The sequence below is a fragment of the Plutella xylostella genome, chromosome 26, assembly GCF_932276165.1.
Source record: "Plutella xylostella chromosome 26, ilPluXylo3.1, whole genome shotgun sequence".
Taxonomy (NCBI): Eukaryota; Metazoa; Arthropoda; class Insecta; order Lepidoptera; family Plutellidae; genus Plutella; species Plutella xylostella.
The window spans coordinates 1,577,932-1,596,702 of record NC_064006.1 but is presented as its reverse complement, the minus strand read 5'-3'; the positions used below and the strand labels follow the sequence as shown (position 1 = coordinate 1,596,702).

General features: G+C 37.3%; 1 protein-coding gene across 1 annotated transcript; it reads right to left on the bottom strand.

Moving 5' to 3' along the window:
* Positions 1-2,869: 2,869 nt before the first annotated feature.
* Positions 2,870-18,554, bottom strand: LOC105385625 (facilitated trehalose transporter Tret1). The gene is made up of 7 exons (XM_038111410.2): positions 18,369-18,554; positions 12,955-13,110; positions 11,883-12,085; positions 10,752-10,938; positions 7,723-8,105; positions 5,810-5,921; positions 2,870-3,247 (listed from the first exon to the last, which is right to left on the bottom strand). The coding sequence occupies exons 1-7, from the start codon at positions 18,427-18,429 to the stop codon at positions 2,943-2,945; spliced, it is 1,407 nt and encodes a 468-aa protein (XP_037967338.2). The 5' UTR covers positions 18,430-18,554; the 3' UTR covers positions 2,870-2,942.
* Positions 18,555-18,771: the final 217 nt, after the last annotated feature.

Here is an 18,771-nt window from a genome sequence, read left to right as displayed (position 1 = left end):
CTACGGACACCCTAATGAGTGGTTTCAGACTGGGTGAATATTTCGGTGTACCTACGTTCATTACGTACGACCGTCGACACATTTCTTAGCTCTTATAAATAAGCGAATGATCTACTTTTTTATACAGGTTGTTACAAAAGCGGTATAAGTAGTCGTAGAACCAAAGTTGTTCAGGATGAAGTCCCCTTTCTCACTCGGTATAACGCGCGTGTAAGCGTGTATGTTCCAACGAACGTATAACGCGCCGATAAACACTCTACTCTGAAACCCAGCTTATAAAGTTGTCTTCGTCTGGATCACAGTTAAAAGACCACTCTGTCTAGTGAAGGTCTGCTACCGAACCACCACTAACACATTACAGTCGTCGAAATATAATAGGCCCGTTTGGACAGCTACACAAATTTGCTATTTACTCTTGATTTATTTGATGAAATACATATACAGGGTGTTGCAAAAAGGGTATACTAAGCCGAAACCTACATGTGCAGCATGTCTAACGTGACCATTTATTTTTTTTGTCAAAGCGGTTTTATTTTATTATTTTATGCATGAATGGTGGATGACAATTTTTTTATATTTATCTAATAATCTTGTAAAATTGGTATATTTAGGATACCTGCTTAATTTTTTTTTATAAATATACCAGACGGGTACACTACATAAATCCGAATTACTTTTTTACGAATATGAAGATAACGATTAAAATTATGAATTTCATAGCTCCGAATAATTCAAAATTCCCCATTTTAAGTTTCTGAATAACGAAAATTACGAAAAGTTTATAAAGGAAATTTCAAACAACAGATTTATTAAAATGAAGAAGGTCAATTTTCCGAATATTATAATTTCGTTTTTTTATTATATCGAATTGTTAAAATTACGAATCCCGAAGTTTAAATATTCCAAAAATACAAACCCACCTTAGTTAACAATTTAACATTTTTAAGCTACCTATATTATTTGAAACGCTTCGGTCCGCTTTGTTTTTCGACATCTATGTGCACCTAACACGCTCCTCTTGGCTTTGCTCGTCGTCGCACCAATCTTTAGGTTTTGGTTCTAAGGTTTCTGACTCGTTAATGTTATTTTTGTCAAAATCACGAATGTTATATTTTTGATCTGAATTTGATATTTTCGTGATTATAATAAATCGGTATTTTATTTTTCGTATAACTAAAGTAATTGTATTTATTACGTTTATGTATTTAACAATCGTAATAACAAACCTTCGTGATGATTATATTCGAAATTATAATTAAAGTGATTTTTATAAATCGATATTTTTAAAAATCGGTATTGCAATATTTTGTAAATTACATATTCGGTGTTTACACATTCGGAAAAAAGTTTCTCGGAATTTTTGGGTGTTCTCATACCAGGCGCTACAAAATTCTTAAACATCATACTTTGATTTTTTAAATAATTTGGGAAGTTTAATTTAAAGTTCTTATCAATAGTGCATCTTATTTTCACATTCTTAAAATTAATTCAGATATTTCTTTAGCAAAACATGTACTCCCGCGCATTTCTTCTTTGTTAGGAATGGGTAGGTGAGCGAGATAAATATACACGATAGAGCAAGAGCGAGTCAATGATCGTCACTAAACGAAGTTACTCGCGGAGTCTCCATGAAACTCGGACTCATATTACTCCCTATATGTGAGTAAGTGATAAGAAGATATATTGTTGTCTCAAGTGATTAAAAGAAAGAAAGGAAATACAAAAGTTACAAAATGTAGGTAATTTAAATTATTGTTTGGTCTGTTTATGAGAGCGGGACATTTTTGCCCTCGCGGGGGACAGCGGGACGCACAGCTTGAAAGCGGGACTGTCCCGCCCAAAGCGGGACGTATGGTCACGTCAAGCATGTCATATCTAAGCCCGAAACTGAAATCAGAATTTGAAAATTCGCGAAAAAAAATATTTGTAGGTTTCGGCTTAGTATACCAATTTTGCAACACCCTGTATAGCTTATTTTTTACCGGCTGAAAGAAAAAAGAGCTTTTGAAGCACCAAAAGTTACTTATTGTTAAGATTTTTTATGATTTAGATTTGACACCAGCTGTCATCCCATACATTTTCGAGCTGTCCAAACGGGCCTATTATATTTCGACAACTGTAGTGTAGTAGTACAGTGCCACAAACTTATCTGTTCCGGTGACAGCTAACATAAGTGTCTAATATTTCTTAATTCTATAATTTAAGTTTGCTCGTATTGTTAATTCGCTCTTGCGGTGTTAATAAACCCATCTAATCTTTTACAATATACAATTCATTAGTAAGTAATGAACAGATAAGTTTGTCGCACTGTAACGATCCTTAAGCAGTGTCGATCATCTGTCAGATCCATACAAGTTACGTCGGATTTCACAAGCGAGGATTGTTAATTGCTAATGTTCGGTGGTGGTAACCCCTCTAGATCTTGTAATGAAAAGCAAGTCATTCAGGTGCCCCGTTTCGTAACCACACAATTAACTCTCTTCTTTCATTGTGACCAAATTTAATAACCATCATAAAGTTGAGGACTTTCATTCTAAACTGAACTCATACAAAAACGCTCCGTAATACTCAAAGCTTAGGGAAGAAAATTAAATGCTTATATCTTACCTCTTTCAGTTGAAAATGAAAGCTCAAGAGCCTTAATATTTAATAGGTCGGTACTTTGTCATAGGAAATATTAATTCATTAAAGTAGGTTCCTTCGTAACCCCAGATAGAAAAAGAGTTATATAATAAATAGTAACGTCATACTTAAAAATGGATGTGCATTTCAAAATGTGAAAAATTGCTGTTTATATGTATGTATGCATGTTATTTGTTATTTTATCCTCTGATGTTTGCTACTTAAGGCCATGTTTATCAAACATTACTTAACATGAAAAAAACATTGTAAATACACAAATAAATTTATTAAGTAATCCTAAACTTAACCTAACCTAACAACTAACACTTACTCCTTACACTCTCATCATTCGCAACACCCACTCCCAACTCTCTCTGAATCTCCGCAAACGTCTTACCCTTAGTCTCGGGCACACAATAAAGGATGAACACGCAAAACAGTAGACTATTAACGCTATAAACGCTGTAAACGGCGCCAGCTCCAATAGCGTTGGTCAGACTGGCGAAGGTTTGTGTGACTGCGAAGATGGATATGATGTTGGAGACCAGGCCGAAGAACATGCCAATGGCTCGGGATTTGCCGTCGAAGAGTTCCGACATGAGGGGGAACATGAGGGAGCCGAGACCTGGGGATAAAATGGATTCAGTGTTAAGGTTAGGTATCACAATAATTCATATTATTATGTTATATTACACCTAAGTGGAAGCTGTCTTTAGATTAAGATATTATTTACTGACAGTTACAACCCGCGCAAAGTTTCTAGACACCTGGCCCAAAAATCTACCCCACTCCCTCTTCCCCGCGCGAAACCCCGCTCTCGTCCTTTTGTAGCGTTAGCATAAGAATTATCAGACGATTAACAATAAATATTTTTTATCGCATACTTTTTTGTTACTACTTTAACAAGTAGGTAACAACTTGAATACTTGATGTGAAAAAATGAAAAATTAAAAAATATTTATTTAAACTAAAGATTATGAAAGTTACAAAAAATATATAGGTTGCAGTGTTTGGTAAAAATTAAAAGGTGGTGATATAACAAGGGCTACCACACTATAGGCTAGGCCTGTGTCGTGGACAGCTAGGACTTATACAGGGTGTTGCAAAAAGGGAAGCTAATCCGAAACCTACAGAAACTTTGTTGGTCACGTGACATGAGTGACGTCTGACTATGGAGAATGTTTTTTTGAAATTTTGATTTCAGTTTCGGTCTTAGATATACCATGCTGCACATGTAGGTTTCGGCTTAGTATACCATAGTACCCTTTTTGCAACACCCTGTATAAACAAATATTTATACATTTTATTACAATATAACAAAAGTCAGGTAAGTATATTTTTCGCATGCGGGTTTTTTGATATCCAGAATAATTTCAAATATCGGGGCGCTACATGTATAGGTACTATGTTTACGTTCTCACAACAATTTTATTTATAGAATTAGTTCATTAAAACTGCGCAGTAAGGCGAGGTTTATTACTTTTCCGAGCTTAATTATAAAAATACTGAGGATGAAAAGAAATATTTTTGGTAATATCGATATTACTTTTTTTGCACTCAGTACTAAACACAAATGTCATTTAACCCAGGTGTCTAGTTATTTCGCCCGCCTTGTATATTGAGAAGTGTTTTTCGTGAAGTTTGTAATTAAATTATGCGGATTCTAAACGCAGAAATTTAAATTTTAGAGCTGTCAAAGTATGATTTTTGCTGCATAAAAAAGAGATCTACGCAAACACAAAAAATGTAAGGCTGTGTCACAAATCAAATAATATTTGTCTATCAAAATTAGAATTTCTGCCTTAAGAATCGACATCAATGTCTTGCCGAGGTTTCGTGCTTAACTCCAGGCCAGAGGTATTTTTATTCATGACTTTTTTAACTAGATTCCATGTCATCCCATCTCATTCCCATGCGCGAGGCAGTCTAGGCGTCAGACATCAGTATCGATGGCACTTATGTCGACCTCTCCGAGTGGCAAACGTGATTATAACACGAGCCGATCACGATGGGACTGCGTAGATGCGGCATGATAACTAGATAACGAGATATACAGGGTAGCCAGTTTTATACGGTTAATTATGTTTATTCTGAGGGAAAACATTCTGATTTTAACGCTGTCAAGCTAAAACTTTAGCTAGCAAAATATTACACTTACGGGAACACTTGTAGATTCGAATTTTAAACAAGAGCTCCAAAATTAGAATTTCAGCCATCACAATCGACATAATTGGGGACTGAAACTGCAATGTATGTTTCGGTACATGAAAACAATTGTACATTTTTGTTGAAATACATCTTTCGTAAAATTTTCTTAATGTTTCATCTATTTTGAAGCACTGTGTCTAAATTAAGTTAAATATTACGCAATTAATGATTATGATTAGTTGATTTAGGTGTAACCAATGCAAAACAATCAAAAAAGTATTAAAAAAATCGTTGGTTTTTTAATATTTTGCTTTTAAACATAAATTTTGGCAAAATTCTTAAAAAAACTTAAAACTTAAATAACTCAGAAATGGTTGACTTTCGGATAATGCATTATGGGGTTCAATCGACTGGAAATGCCTTCGACTACAACCCATTTAAAGGAATACATCGACTTACCAATCACCCTGTATACAATTCAGTTTTACTTTATGTTTAGCGTAAAAGTGGTCTGACCTATTTCAAAGAACTTAGCAGACACTTGTCAAACGCTTTTCAAAGTATGTCCATCCGTTCAAATCAAGTTTAATAAAAGTTTTTACACTGTTTTGTTTTGAAGTTGGGGGAAAATTCATTGATTAGGTACCAGCTTGGTATAATTTTGAGACGGTGTTGATTAAGTAGATAGTTATTAGGTAGGTATATCATGGAGGATAACAATAGTTAAGTACTTAGTATTATCTATGGTCATGGCTAAATAACTAAATTGCACTTCACTAAATAAATAGACCATACAGGGTGTTGCAGAAATGGTATTTAAGTAAGCCTAAAAAGATGACCCCCTCTGAACTACTTTTGTAAATTTGCGAAAAAAATGTTCGGTGGTCCATAGTCACCCCCTTTTGGCTGACTGTACTAATTTTGCATAAATTATTTATTTTCCATACTCAAAAGAGTATGGAAAATAAATAATTTAAGGTTTTTATAGCAATAAAATTTGAATTTGTTTCTTCAGAATCAAAATAATTTTATAACTCACCTAAACTGAAGCTAAATACCGCCAATAAAATGGAAACGAGCGGTAAATAGTTCCAGAAACCAATGATTTCTGTGTTTGAAGATGTTTCGAAGAAGAAAGTCCCCAGTCCGGCCTGAAAAAAATAAGGAACACTCATTTTTTTGTGTTTTGGATGCTTAATAATTTAGTTCTTCCTTAGAGGCCATTTCTCGTTCTCCAGAGAGAGATTAAAATCCTGCATGTGCCAATGAATTCTTCAGATATAAGTCATACTTATCTACACAACACACAAGTAGAATTTATTATTAGGCGAGTATGTAAATTGTATGCAACAAATTAAGATACCTACTTACTAAATTTTACCACCTTAAACATGTACTAGATTCAAAGACAATGTACTCTGTGTATTATGCCCTTGTGGAATCTCTGATTGACTATGGTCTTACATCTTACGGACGAACCTTTAAGTCATATCTAGATGAGATAAAAAATCTGCAGGTTCGATTCCTGAAGTTATTGGTTAATAATAAGACTAAAGAACGATACAGGGGTGACTTCAACGCACTGTTCTCACATTGTAAAATTTTACCAGTGCATGAAAAGGCCCAATGTCTGATTGCTGCGCAATATTACAATGATTATAAACACAAAATCATAACTCCTGATAAAAATTGTCGGCGAATAAAAAAGTTATTTTATGAAAGTTACAAACATACTAATTATTATGGACAAAGAACCAGTAAGTACCTAGCACCCAAAATCTATAACAAGCTACCATTAGAATTATTTAACTGTAATAATAGCCAACTGTTTAAAACCAAAATTAAAAAACACCTATTGAATCAAATGTCAATGACCTAGCTATGCCTATTTAATTACCTGTCTATACCTATTTCAACTGTGTTGTACCGTGTTACATAAATATAAGTGTCATTATGTGTATTGTGCTTAATTAGAAATGAGAGTAACCTGCCAACAAACTGTTTTCACAGTTTGGCAGACATTTAATAATTGTAATACTCAGCATGTATTTTTGATAATAAAGTTAAATAAAATAATAAAATAATGTGTTGTTATTGTTATATCGTCTCCATATGCGAAAACCTATTATTAGCTTTTTGTCTATTTCTTTTTAAATAAAGTTAACTTGTTGTATAGTATAAAGCTGTTGGTTTTCCATGCAATAAATAAAAATAAAAATAAAATAAATAATACACTTAAACTACGAGCTATTTACGGTGAAGAAAATCACCATATTATAAGGAAATCTGCATATTGTAGAAAATAAATGTATAGCGAGTGACTGCCTGCCTGCGTGAGCGTTATTATACATACTAGCTGTTTTCCCGCGGAAATTCCGGGATAAAAAGTAGCATAAGTATGTTCTTTCTCAGGGTCTAGACCATCTGTATACTAAATTTTTTTCAAATCCGTTCAGTAGTTTTGGCGTGAAAGAGTAACAGATAGACACAGTTACTTTCGCATTTATAATATTAGTTAGGATGTGCCCTATGTACGTTCTTCCTGCGACCTACTTTCAAACGAATTTTCTCAATTCGGAGCTTCAATAACACCACATCTAAGTTATTACTGGCACACTCCAAATCAACCAGCCTCTTATAGAGCCTGCAAGGAAGTGGATGAAACGATCAAAGCAATTTTGTCGGCACGTACTCTCACAATAGACATGAGATTGTCTATTCTCAAGAGAGTTGAGTGTATTACTGCTATTGCTACTACAATTTACTATAGGGAAGATAAGGCGATCGAAATATACGAAACTGAAAACGGAAGCCCCAAATTCACGAATATTAAAAAACATAAGAAATATTTTGTTATTCAGAATGGCAAATTTAATTATTTTCTCATATCAATACCCTCTTTAAAAATTATATACCTGACTACTTATTACATAATTATATAAGTCTACTTACCAATCCAACACTAAGTCCAACCAGACTGCTGCAAAGTATCGGCTTTCTTCCAAACCTGTCGATAACTACGGCCGTCACAAAACTGGCTACCAACTGGATGACTCCAATGACCACTGACGCCGTATTCGAAGAAACACTGGTCTTAGTGGACACCAGAATTGTCTGCAAGTAGAAAGCCACGGCATTGTAGCCCGTCAGTTGAGCCCCAGCACCGATACAGACGACTATTGCAATGATTTTGAGGTGAGATTTGCTTGTCAGCACTTCTCTGAGGGTCAAAGTTGTCTGCTCTGATTCTGTTTGGTACTCTTCCATTTCTTTCTTTGCTAGTGATTCTGATCCTCGGAGGAATGTCAGGACTTTAAGCGCCTCGGCGATTTTACCTGGAAATCGGAAAAAATACTGTTTAGTATTTACGAGTTTTTTATTCCTCTTCTTGTTTAAAAGTCCAAATTCACATAACAACTTTTTTAAATATATAGGTGATAGGTACTCTCAAGTAATTTACCACTAGCGGAGGCACCTTTCATTGTAGGTACCTTCTGGGAGGAATCTACGTCGTGCTAGCGACCATAGACAGGTAGCCGGTAGTGGCTGGTTGAGAAATGGACGAGGATACAACGTTGAAGCACTCCTTGAGCCTATATCCAGCAATGGGCGATTATGTCAGTCAGTCAATCGCTGATTGTACAGTTCAACCAACCTACTTGGCGGTATTGTAGGTTTTGTTGTGCTCCTTGAAATAGGTCCTAAATCCTGCAATGCTTGTCCATTGCAGAAGTATCTGGCTGGTGCTGAAGAACTAGTTCCCGACCTTGTTTGTATATGAAAAATGGCCCCGCGTGTTATAATGGTCCTTCCTATATGCTATCCAGCAATGGACGATTCCGTTCTGATGCTGAAGAAGCTAGTAGCACACCTTGCTTGTTCAAGAAGTAGGGGCTGTCGGGCAGCAGCAGCAGCGGCGCGGAGGAGGCGGCGCACAGCACCGCGCACGCCGCGCTCAGCGAGCGGCACTGCAGGAATGGACCCAGAGACAGCCGAGACACGATACCGAGGGACAAGGATGCTGTCAGTGACTGACAATGAACTGGAATGTTGTCTAATGCTCTCACTAGGGAGACAACCTTTAGAAGAGGAAAGGATTCTGGCAAACCCTAGATCTGGTTTCCGATTAGCGTCAGTCGCTTACAGCCTTGTTGCGTGGCTCTATCCAGCTATTTAGCTGCCGACCTTAGACTATAGCTCTCTTTGGAAGCGGTCTTATATCCAGCTATAGACTATGCTGAATTTGAGGCACAAGCTAGTTTACCTAGCAATCTAGACACTTGAGGAAACCTGAAGGAAGTTGGTTGTGTTCCCGATTCCTTCTATATCGAGCTACTAGCTAATAACTATGGAGCTAGTAGCACACCTTGCTTGTTCAAGAAGTAGGGGCTGTCGGGCAGCAGCAGCAGCGGCGCGGAGGAGGCGGCGCACAGCACCGCGCACGCCGCGCTCAGCGAGCGGTACTGCAGGAACGGACCCAGAGACAGCCGAGACACGATGCCGAGAGAGGAGGATGCTGTCAGCGACTGACATTAATGAATGGGAATGGTGTCTAATGCTCTTTCTATGGTGACTTTTTTAAGATATGGAAAGGATTCTGAGCAATCCTAGATCTGGTTACCGATTTGCGTCAGTCGCTTACAGCCTCGTTGCGTGGCGCTATCAAGCTATTTAGCTACAGACCTTTTTTTAGCTTATAGCGCTCCTTGGAAACGATCTTATATCCAGATATAGAAACTGATGAATTTGCGGCACAAGCTATTGACACTTGAGGAAACTTAGATACTTGAGGAAATCTGAAGGAAGTTGGTTGTGTTCTCTATTCCTTCTATATCGAGCCAGTAGCTAATAACGATGGAGCTATTAGCACACCTTGTTTGTTCAAGAAGTAGGGGCTGTCGGGCAGCAGCAGCAGCGGCGCGGAGGAGGCGGCGCACAGCACCGCGCACGCCGCGCTCAGCGAGCGGTACTGCAGGAACGGACCCAGAGACAGCCGAGACACGATGCCGAGGGAGGAGGATGCTGTCAGTGACTGATAATGAACTGGAATGGTGTCTAACGCTCTCAATACAATGACTGAAGATTCTGACAAATCCTAGATCTGGACTAGGGCTGGTTACAATCAGGCAAGCGTCAGTCGCTGACTTTTCTGACATGTAATAACTAATGTACTGTCATTGATCGGATATGGACTACTGTCTAATGGTCTTGGCGAACATTAGATATGGAAAGGATTCTGACCAACCCTAAATCTGGTTTCTGATTAGCGTCAGTCGCTTACATCCTTCTTGCGTGGCTCTATCAAGTAATTTAGGAAGCGGTCCTATATTTGTCTTTAGACAATGATGAATTTACGACACAAGCTAGTTTAGCTAGCAATCTTAGACACTTGAGGAAATCCTACGGAAGTTAGTTACGTCCTTATTCCTGCTATATCGAGCAATGGAAGATTTCTAGCCAATGCTGATGGAGCTAGTACCACACCTTGCTTGTTCAAGAAGTAGGGGCTGTCGGGCAGCAGCAGCAGCGGCGCGGAGGAGGCGGCGCACAGCACCGCGCACGCCGCGCTCAGCGAGCGGTACTGCAGGAACGGACCCAGAGACAGCCGAGACACGATGCCGGGAGAGGGGGATGCTGTTAGCGACTGACAATGGACTAGGATGGTGTCTAATGCTCTCACTGCAGTGACTATATTTAGATTTGGGAAGGATTCTGTCAAACACTAGATCTGGTTACTGAATAGCGTCTGTCGCTGACAGACTAGTCTTTGCGTGGCTCTGTCAAGTAATTTAGCTACAAACCTTGCTATAGCGCTCCTTGGAAGCGGTCCTATATCCAGCTAAAGACAATGATGAATTTGCGGCAAATGCCAGTTTAGCTAGCAATCTTAGAAACTTGAGGAAATCCGAGGAAAATTAGTTGCTTTCCCTATTCCGCCTACAACCAGCCACTAACTAATAACGATGAAGCTATTAGCACACCTTGCTTGTTCAAGAAGTAGGGGCTGTCGGGCAGCAGCAGCAGCGGCGCGGAGGAGGCGGCGCACAGCACCGCGCACGCCGCGTTCAGTGCGCGGTACTGCAGGAACGGACCCAGAGAGAGCATGGTCACGATGCCGAGGGAAGAGAAGATTTGCAGGATCGTGCCGAGCGCGCCGCGGATCTCTTTCTGTGGAAGGATTTCGGTTTAAAGATTACCGCAAATTTAAGCGTAACGTAAAAGGATCGCCTGTTTTTCTTCTGTCAACCAGTAGAACGCGAGCTCGTGATCGCTTGGTTGACAGAAGAAAAAAGTCTGAAGAAGAATTGGTATGCTAAGACTCTTATTTAATAAGCTAACGAACCCTAAAAGCCCTCGATATTAAATACTAAAAGTCGCATAACTTTTGAGCTGCTGAGCCGATTTTGGTAAGGTATAGCTAAGAAAACTCGGGGTAACATAACCTATGACCCAAAATACGAGTAAGCAAATCGAAATTCGATTTAGCCGTTTGGGAGCTACACTACCACAGACAGATACACAGACATGTTAATCTTATAACATGCCTCTTTTTTGTCGGGAGTTTAAAAATAAGGTGTGGCTGTGTCATGGACAAAACCACCAGTGTCCGAAATATTCTATATCTATCATGCACCCTAGTACCTATAGGAATATATTATAGGTAACGATAATGTAATTATTATCATTATGTAAGTAGGTAAGCACTAGTAGTAAGGACCTGTTAAATTAAGTGGTCTCTGTATCAATATCTAATCAGGGGTTTAAGTACTCAACATGATTAGGTATGTTAGATTACAAGAGAAATTATAATCGACTAAGCACCTACTTACTAGGTGTGAATTCCAGAAGGGACTGAGAGACATCTCTCAGATATGACTCTCAAATAAGCCAATTGCTTTCGCTGTTGAAATTCTAATTATTTTTGAAGTGATGATTATGATGAATTGTAACATATAACTTTAAAACGGATGACCCGATTTTAATACATGATAGATTTTTAAAAAACTGGGATCACAGACGGACAAAACAAACAGATACACACGTCAGTCTTTTTTTAAACAAGCCTTAAAAACTATCATTTAATGAAAAAAACAGTTTCATGTAAAACTTACACTAGCAACCTCAGAAGCGTACATAGGTATAACACAAAACGACAGTCCATCAGAGAAGCCTCCCAGAAATCTCCCAACATAGTTCATCCAGGCGGCGGTGGCCAGGTAATGGACGACGTAGCACGCTATCCGGGGCAGCGCGGCGAGCAGGAATGTCCGCTTCCGACCAATCCTGTCTACGAGGTAGGCTGCTAGGAAGTTTGCTGGAATGGAGAGTAGAATATGATTTATTTTAGTAACGTTATGGGGTCTACCAACCCGCACTAGGCCAGCGTGGTGGGGGTCGTGATGATGAAGTAACATAAAATTTTACAAATATTTGTTGATTGTCAAGATGATGAGTCTACGACCATTTCACAAAGGCTCAGTCACTGAGGAGATGAAAATAAATGGCGAAATAAACTCCTCAATGCAGAAAGTATGGTGTTACTATATAGTTTTTCATGCAGAATTTTTGCACTTCGTATGTTTTGACAATATTTGTTAGTTTTTTGTAAAACTTGGAGACCCACGGTAAGGGTTACCTTTCTGCATTACACAAAAAGCGAAAGTTTGAGAGAAACTGACATGATTGTTATTTTTTCACGCAGAAACGGCTGAAGTAATTTCGATGAAATTTGGTATGGAAGGGAACGAAAGGTACATAGGCTACTTTTTTTCTGAAATTCTTTGGTTTTTCAGGCGGAGAAGTATACCTGGATATGGAGATATCGACATTGTTTGTTATCAATAGAGATAATAGCAGTAAGTATGAATTTATGTATAACGTGTATGCAGATGAATCTTTCAAGACAGCTGTGAAATAAACTAATAAAAGATTTTAAACACCTTTTGACCACCTCAGACTAAAATAGGCTACATTCGTCAAACAGAGTATTACACAATACAAGGCAAACAATGCGTTTAGAAATACACTAAAAGACCCGTTGACTAAGTTTAAAGAAGCATCGTTTTCTGTTCTGTAACTTTTAGTAATGAATTATTCTGAATTAAAAGATAAGGCTACGATTTATGAGTGGCTAATCACTAATTAATAACAAACTTTAAATAGTATAAAAAACAGAGTACCTACACAGAAATCCTCCAATAAAAGTGACAGACACGATCCATGACCCTTCCGCCTCCGTGATTGGTCGATCGTAGACTGGATGCGTCTGATTGGCTAGTTTCACCAGCACGGGTGACGTCCACGCGAACCCAAGGCCACTGCCGAAGAGGGATAGGTTTGCTGGAAAAGATGTTTAATAAAGGTTAAAATATCATAGGTTAGGATGTAGAATTGTACTAATATTATAAACGTTTGTAAACAAGAATCGTACCACACGAGCAATTAAAAAATTCCACATACCACACTGCCGCTCCATATAATTATGTCACTGGAACTCTTCTCGTTGGAGAAGTACTTATATTCCTAGCTGGAACTTTTCATTGCTTTGTGTGTGTCAAATTAAAAAATCCGTTATGTAGTTATATAAATGCAGCAAACCTAAGTTATATAAATGTAGTAACATTTAGGAAATGGTGGCAAAACTGGTCCGCTTTTCACATCAGGTTTCCGTATTTATCCGTAAGGGAAACTTAAGAAACCCGATGTAGGTACATGGCCGGTCTCTCGATCCAAACTCTTATGTATGGCTCGTATTCTAGAACAATCCCATGCAGATAGATTAACAATTTAATAATTAATAAGATGGAGTTTCAGTGAAAAAGAAACGTCTTCAACCACTGAGCTCTTATTATGAATAAGTTCAGTTGGAAGATTTGGGTCTTTAATCAATGGTATATGGTTGTCATTAGATTGAACTTTGTAAGATGTAATTACTAAGTAACTTTATAAGATGTAAGACCTTCTTACAACATAAATTTTATTTAAAAACTAGCTGTTCCCGCGCGCTTCGCTTCGCCTTAAAAAGTTTTCCCGTGGGAATTCCGGGATAAAAAGTAGCTTATGTTCTTTTCCAGGGTCTAGACCGTATGTATACCAAATTTCATTCAAATCCGTTCAGTAGTTTTGGCGTGAAAGAGTAACAGACAGACAGACAGACAGACAGACAGACACAGTTACTTTCGCATTTATAATATTAGTTAGGATTGTAATAGTATGTATGCTGTTGGTGTAGCTATAATAATAATAAATAAATAAATAAAACTTAAAACGGTTTGACTGTAAAAAAAATGCCGACACACCATCTTGTTCGTATATTGTTAATCTAAACTGTAGACGACCGAACGGCGTAGTGGTTAGTGACCCTGACTACTGAGCCGAAGGTCCCGGGTTCGATTCCCGGCTGGGGCAGATATTTGTTTAAACACAGATAATTGTTCTCGGATCTTGGATGTGCCCGTAAAATGGCAATAGGCCCGCCCCCTATTACATTGGGACTAACATAACACTCTGGCGAAAAGTGAGTGCAGCAATGCACCTCTGCCTACCCCGCAAGGGAGTACATTAGTACACGGCGTGAGTGTGTGTGTGTGTCTAAACTGTAAGTAGGTAATACGACTGATAATGTGGAATCTTATAATCAGTGATGAGACGACAATAGATCTAACTAGGTAAATGCAAGCGTTTATTGGTGGCTTCCGTCGTAGAATAGACGTACGATTCTGTATGTCTAGTACAAGTTCTTTGAAAACTTTACATTTATGTTTACGTTTTCTCGCATACAACATAATATGCACTCACGACTGTAATCACCGAAGGGGTAGTCAGACGTGGCTCACAAGCGAGCCACCCACTTTTCGCAGCACATTTGTACTCACGTGATAGGTGGCGAACCATGTCGTCGTTTTGGAATAAGTACAATGCACTTAGGATACACATCTAGAGTCTAGATGTGCAGGTTTCCTCACGATCTCGCATACAAAAGTCGCTTATATCCTTTATTTAATTTACATAATATATACTTAGCTGATTCTGTTATAAATTCGGTATGCTATCGCTGAGTGTCAATGCCAAAATATGAAATGACGTCATGATGGTTACTTTTCAATTTGACCGGTAAGTATTGGGATTTCCCCTAGTATTTCGTAGTCAAAGGCTAACAACAAGTGTCTATAACTTTAGCTACCGATCACTGTCATACCTGCGGCCGCGGCACGGTTCTGTTATCGACGTCGATAAACTCGTTTAATCACTATACTGTATTTATGGTGAATCGCGACATTTGTTTATGTACGGTGGCCTGCGCCTAAAAGTATACAGGCGGAGTTTTTAAAATAGCGATCCCTGATGATGAAGGGACCAGCTACATCTGTTATAAATCCGGGGACGTGTTGTGTGTGATGTTTGTGGCAGTGGTGTTTATGTGGATGTGCTTGAGCAGCATGTGAGCTTGAAATCGCTATTTTAAAAACTCCGCCTGTATACTTTTAGGCGCAGGCCACCGTACGTTGATAACGAACCCGTGAAGCAGCAACTGACAGTTAGGTTTCACTGTGGTCAAAACTACACAAACATATGGAAAAAGAACAGTATCGTCAACTGTCACTGTCAAAATGTAAGGCAAATTATCAGTTCCAAAAGTGACATTTGTTCTTTCCACATTTATATATTTGTGTAGATTCGATAATTTAAGGTTTACACAAATTCTACTCGTATGAGACAGTACCTACAAATATACCTAAGCAGGAACTGTTCTTTTTTGATGTTGGTGCGGTGACAAAGTAATCTGAAGAAATATGGCACCAACTTCAAAAAAGAACAGTTCCTGCTTAGGTATATTTGTAGGTACTGTCTCATACGAGTAGAATTTGTGTAAACCTTAAATTATTTCTTACATTTTAGTGGTTTTTTGAAGTCGGTTTTTTAATTTTTTTTAATTATTATTTTATTTAATAGTTTTTAGTTTATTTGTAATAATTTTCAATCAAAAGTAAGGTGCAAATGATACCAAAATGTCCTACTAATCAATACGAATCATTCAAGCCTAAACACGAAGTAGTTGCTATATACCGTTGAGGAGTTCCCCTGACTGCCTTCCGTTTCCATCATCAGATCAGCTCAAGGTCACCATCATATTTTTTTGTTGTAAGAACTATATTTACGTTCTTAATTTCATTAGAATCGGTTAATATGTGCCCAAAATTGAAATTCATACCCTGTTTTTACCCCTTTACCCACCCTTGGGGGTGAGATAAAATTCTGAAAAAAAAATGGGACCACCTGGAAGCTCAACCCAATACAACAAAAAAAGAATTTTCAAAATCGGTTCATAAACGGCGGAGTAATCGGTGAACATACATAAAAAAAAATATAAAAAAAAAAAAAAGATCCCGACGAATTGAGAACCTCCTCCTTTTTTTGAAGTCGGTTAAAAATAGTATCGAATCCTGTGATCGTTGTAAGGGTGTCCAACAACGTCAAAGTGCACATCCGAAAGATTGTGACACAACTCGTTATTCTAAACAACTTTTGTTCTAAGACTTTTAAAAATCCTTGAAAAAATAATTCTACTCACCGCACTAAAAGTCAAATGGCCGACAATGTTTCTATGAAGTAGTAAAAAAGACAAATATATCAAAGTCTTCGAACAAAAGTTGTTAAGAATGACGAGTTGTACTTATAATGAATAGGTTGGAAAAATAAACGTATCAATGCTGAAACATTAATTCATACCTAAATATAATTTATAATAGCAATGTAATGTGTACAATGTACCTAATCTTAAAGGTTAAGATAAATTGCGTCCTTTGCAAATCCTCAAATATGGCTAACCTACTTTAGAGGACTAATCCATGAATACTTTTGTATTCACCAAAATCTCATTTAACCTTGTGATTTAGGTATGTAACTTTAATTATAGTGTTGTCGAAATTGTAGTGATTATATTTTTATTTCCGGTCACATGAAAATTTGTGTGGGATAAAATAATAGAGGCTGTCAGATTCGAATAAGTTCTACGTCCAGCCGCCGCTACACGTGTTCGTTATCGACGTCAATAAACTGCGCGTTCCACCAATCACAGTGTCGTATTTGAGGCGAATCGCGATATATTGATGCTGAGCGGCAGCTGTAAAGATTTTCTATTTTAAATGTATTTCGTCATCTGCATATATTTTCTGTCAAAACGAAGATATAATTTAATAATAAATGAGGTTTCTTTAATCAATAAACAATAATTATTGATGATTACCAGTCATTCAGCTGATTAAATAAAAAATAGTACAGTAGTATTTATACATATTATTTAATTAAAAGATATATGTTTATGATCATAAATTAAAATACTAGATTCCGTCAATTTTGCAACGAGGGTATAAATTCAAGTTTCTTTGAATTTTAGTATGATTTAGATAATGCCAGCACTATTTTTATGTAACTGGCTGTATTTTTTACATAAAATTTACGATTCACTTGAAGTTATGATATTTATTTAGGTTACTACATCTAAATAACTAGGTAGTACCTATACTAAAAAAAACTTCTAAATTATTTTCATGAACTTTAAAAATTCATAGATAGATACCTACTTAAATACCTGAACAAGTATTTCGTGATAAATTATCTAATTAAAATTACTATCATAGTATTAGTCACGGTTGTGCAATTTCGGAAATACCTGTAGGTACTACCTACATGTTTAGGTGGGTCCTACTTATTATGTATAAATTTACAGGTGGGAAAAATAAGTCAAGGTCTTGAATGAGTAAATAGTTAGTAGAGTTAGATAGCATCGCTAATTTAAAAAAATCTATCTTCATCATCAGCCTATAGCAGTTTACTGTTAGACATAGCCCTTTCCCAAAGTTCGCCACTGGATGCGATCTACCTACCTATATAACTTTCCTAAAATTGTAAAATATTGATAGTTACTGCTAGGTAAATAAAGACTAATTTATCATGCTAATTAAAATTTTTAGAACCTGACTCCTAATAGCTACTTAGTATCTACCTAGACTATATAAAAATTATTATGTTATTTTAGAAACGTTAAAAAAGGCTGACGTTAGGGTTGGCCACAGACCGACTGCATATAGCGACTGCTTGCAGTTGACTTCATGTTATCTTGACTTCACTCGACTGCAACCGATCGCATGCAGTTCATGCATTCGTGCATGCAGAACGTATAACTGCATGCAGCTGAATATGAGTGTGCTTTTCTTGGTGAAGTCCGTCTGATTTCCGCCTAAAACTTGGCGTTGGCGGTAAACTGTTTGCCAACTGGAAACAGAGCCTTAAATTGGGGAAAACTCATAAAATTACAAGTAGCCGTATAGGCTGGATGAAGAAGGCCAAGGACGGAGTTTTGTGGCGCTCATTAGAAAAGGCCTATGCCCAGAAATTTATGTTTTTTTCCCTGATGGTGTTAATAATCATCAATGGCGAAAACTTGGAGTAGGTATATATGAGGATATTGTATATATAATATAAGTATATATTTAAACATAATAAAGTCCGCTAACTGATATGCTAGAAATTATAATTAATCGGTATTCGGCAGCTAAAATATAATGAACCCTACTTTAAACGCTTTAAACACTTACCAATAATAACTATTACGTACTGCCTTAAGAAAGGTCCAAACGAATTAAATAGCGAAAGCATTATACACGATGTATCACTTCAACAACACTTTATCACAGAAATTTTAATATAAACAAACTTTTATTGAACAAAAACAAAACCTTCAAATGTTTATTTAAATGCACGACAAAAGTGTTCGAATGTTTTCGCACAACTGGCAAACTTAACTGATCTTAGCATTCGCTAGTTTAACATACGTTTAATCAAAAATATACTTTACTGCATTGAAATACCGATGGGACTAGTTATGCGATGAAGTTGAATGGGCAATCCGTGCTTTACAAAGAGAATTGTCAACACGACAATAGTTTCTATTACCACTGATCCATTGCTTGCGCAGTTTAGATTGTTAAAGAAGTTATT

Coding starts and splice junctions, on each gene's coding strand:
- LOC105385625 (XM_038111410.2), bottom strand. CDS start 18,429: ATGCTTTCGCTATTTAATTCGTTTGGACCTTTCTTAAGGCAGTACGTA. Junction 12,086..12,954: donor TTTTATTGGAGGATTTCTGT/GTAGGTACTCTG, acceptor TCTCCATTCCAG/CAAACTTCCTAGCAGCCTAC. Junction 8,106..10,751: donor CTACTTCTTGAACAAGCAAG/GTGTGCTAATAG, acceptor TCCGATTTCCAG/GTAAAATCGCCGAGGCGCTT.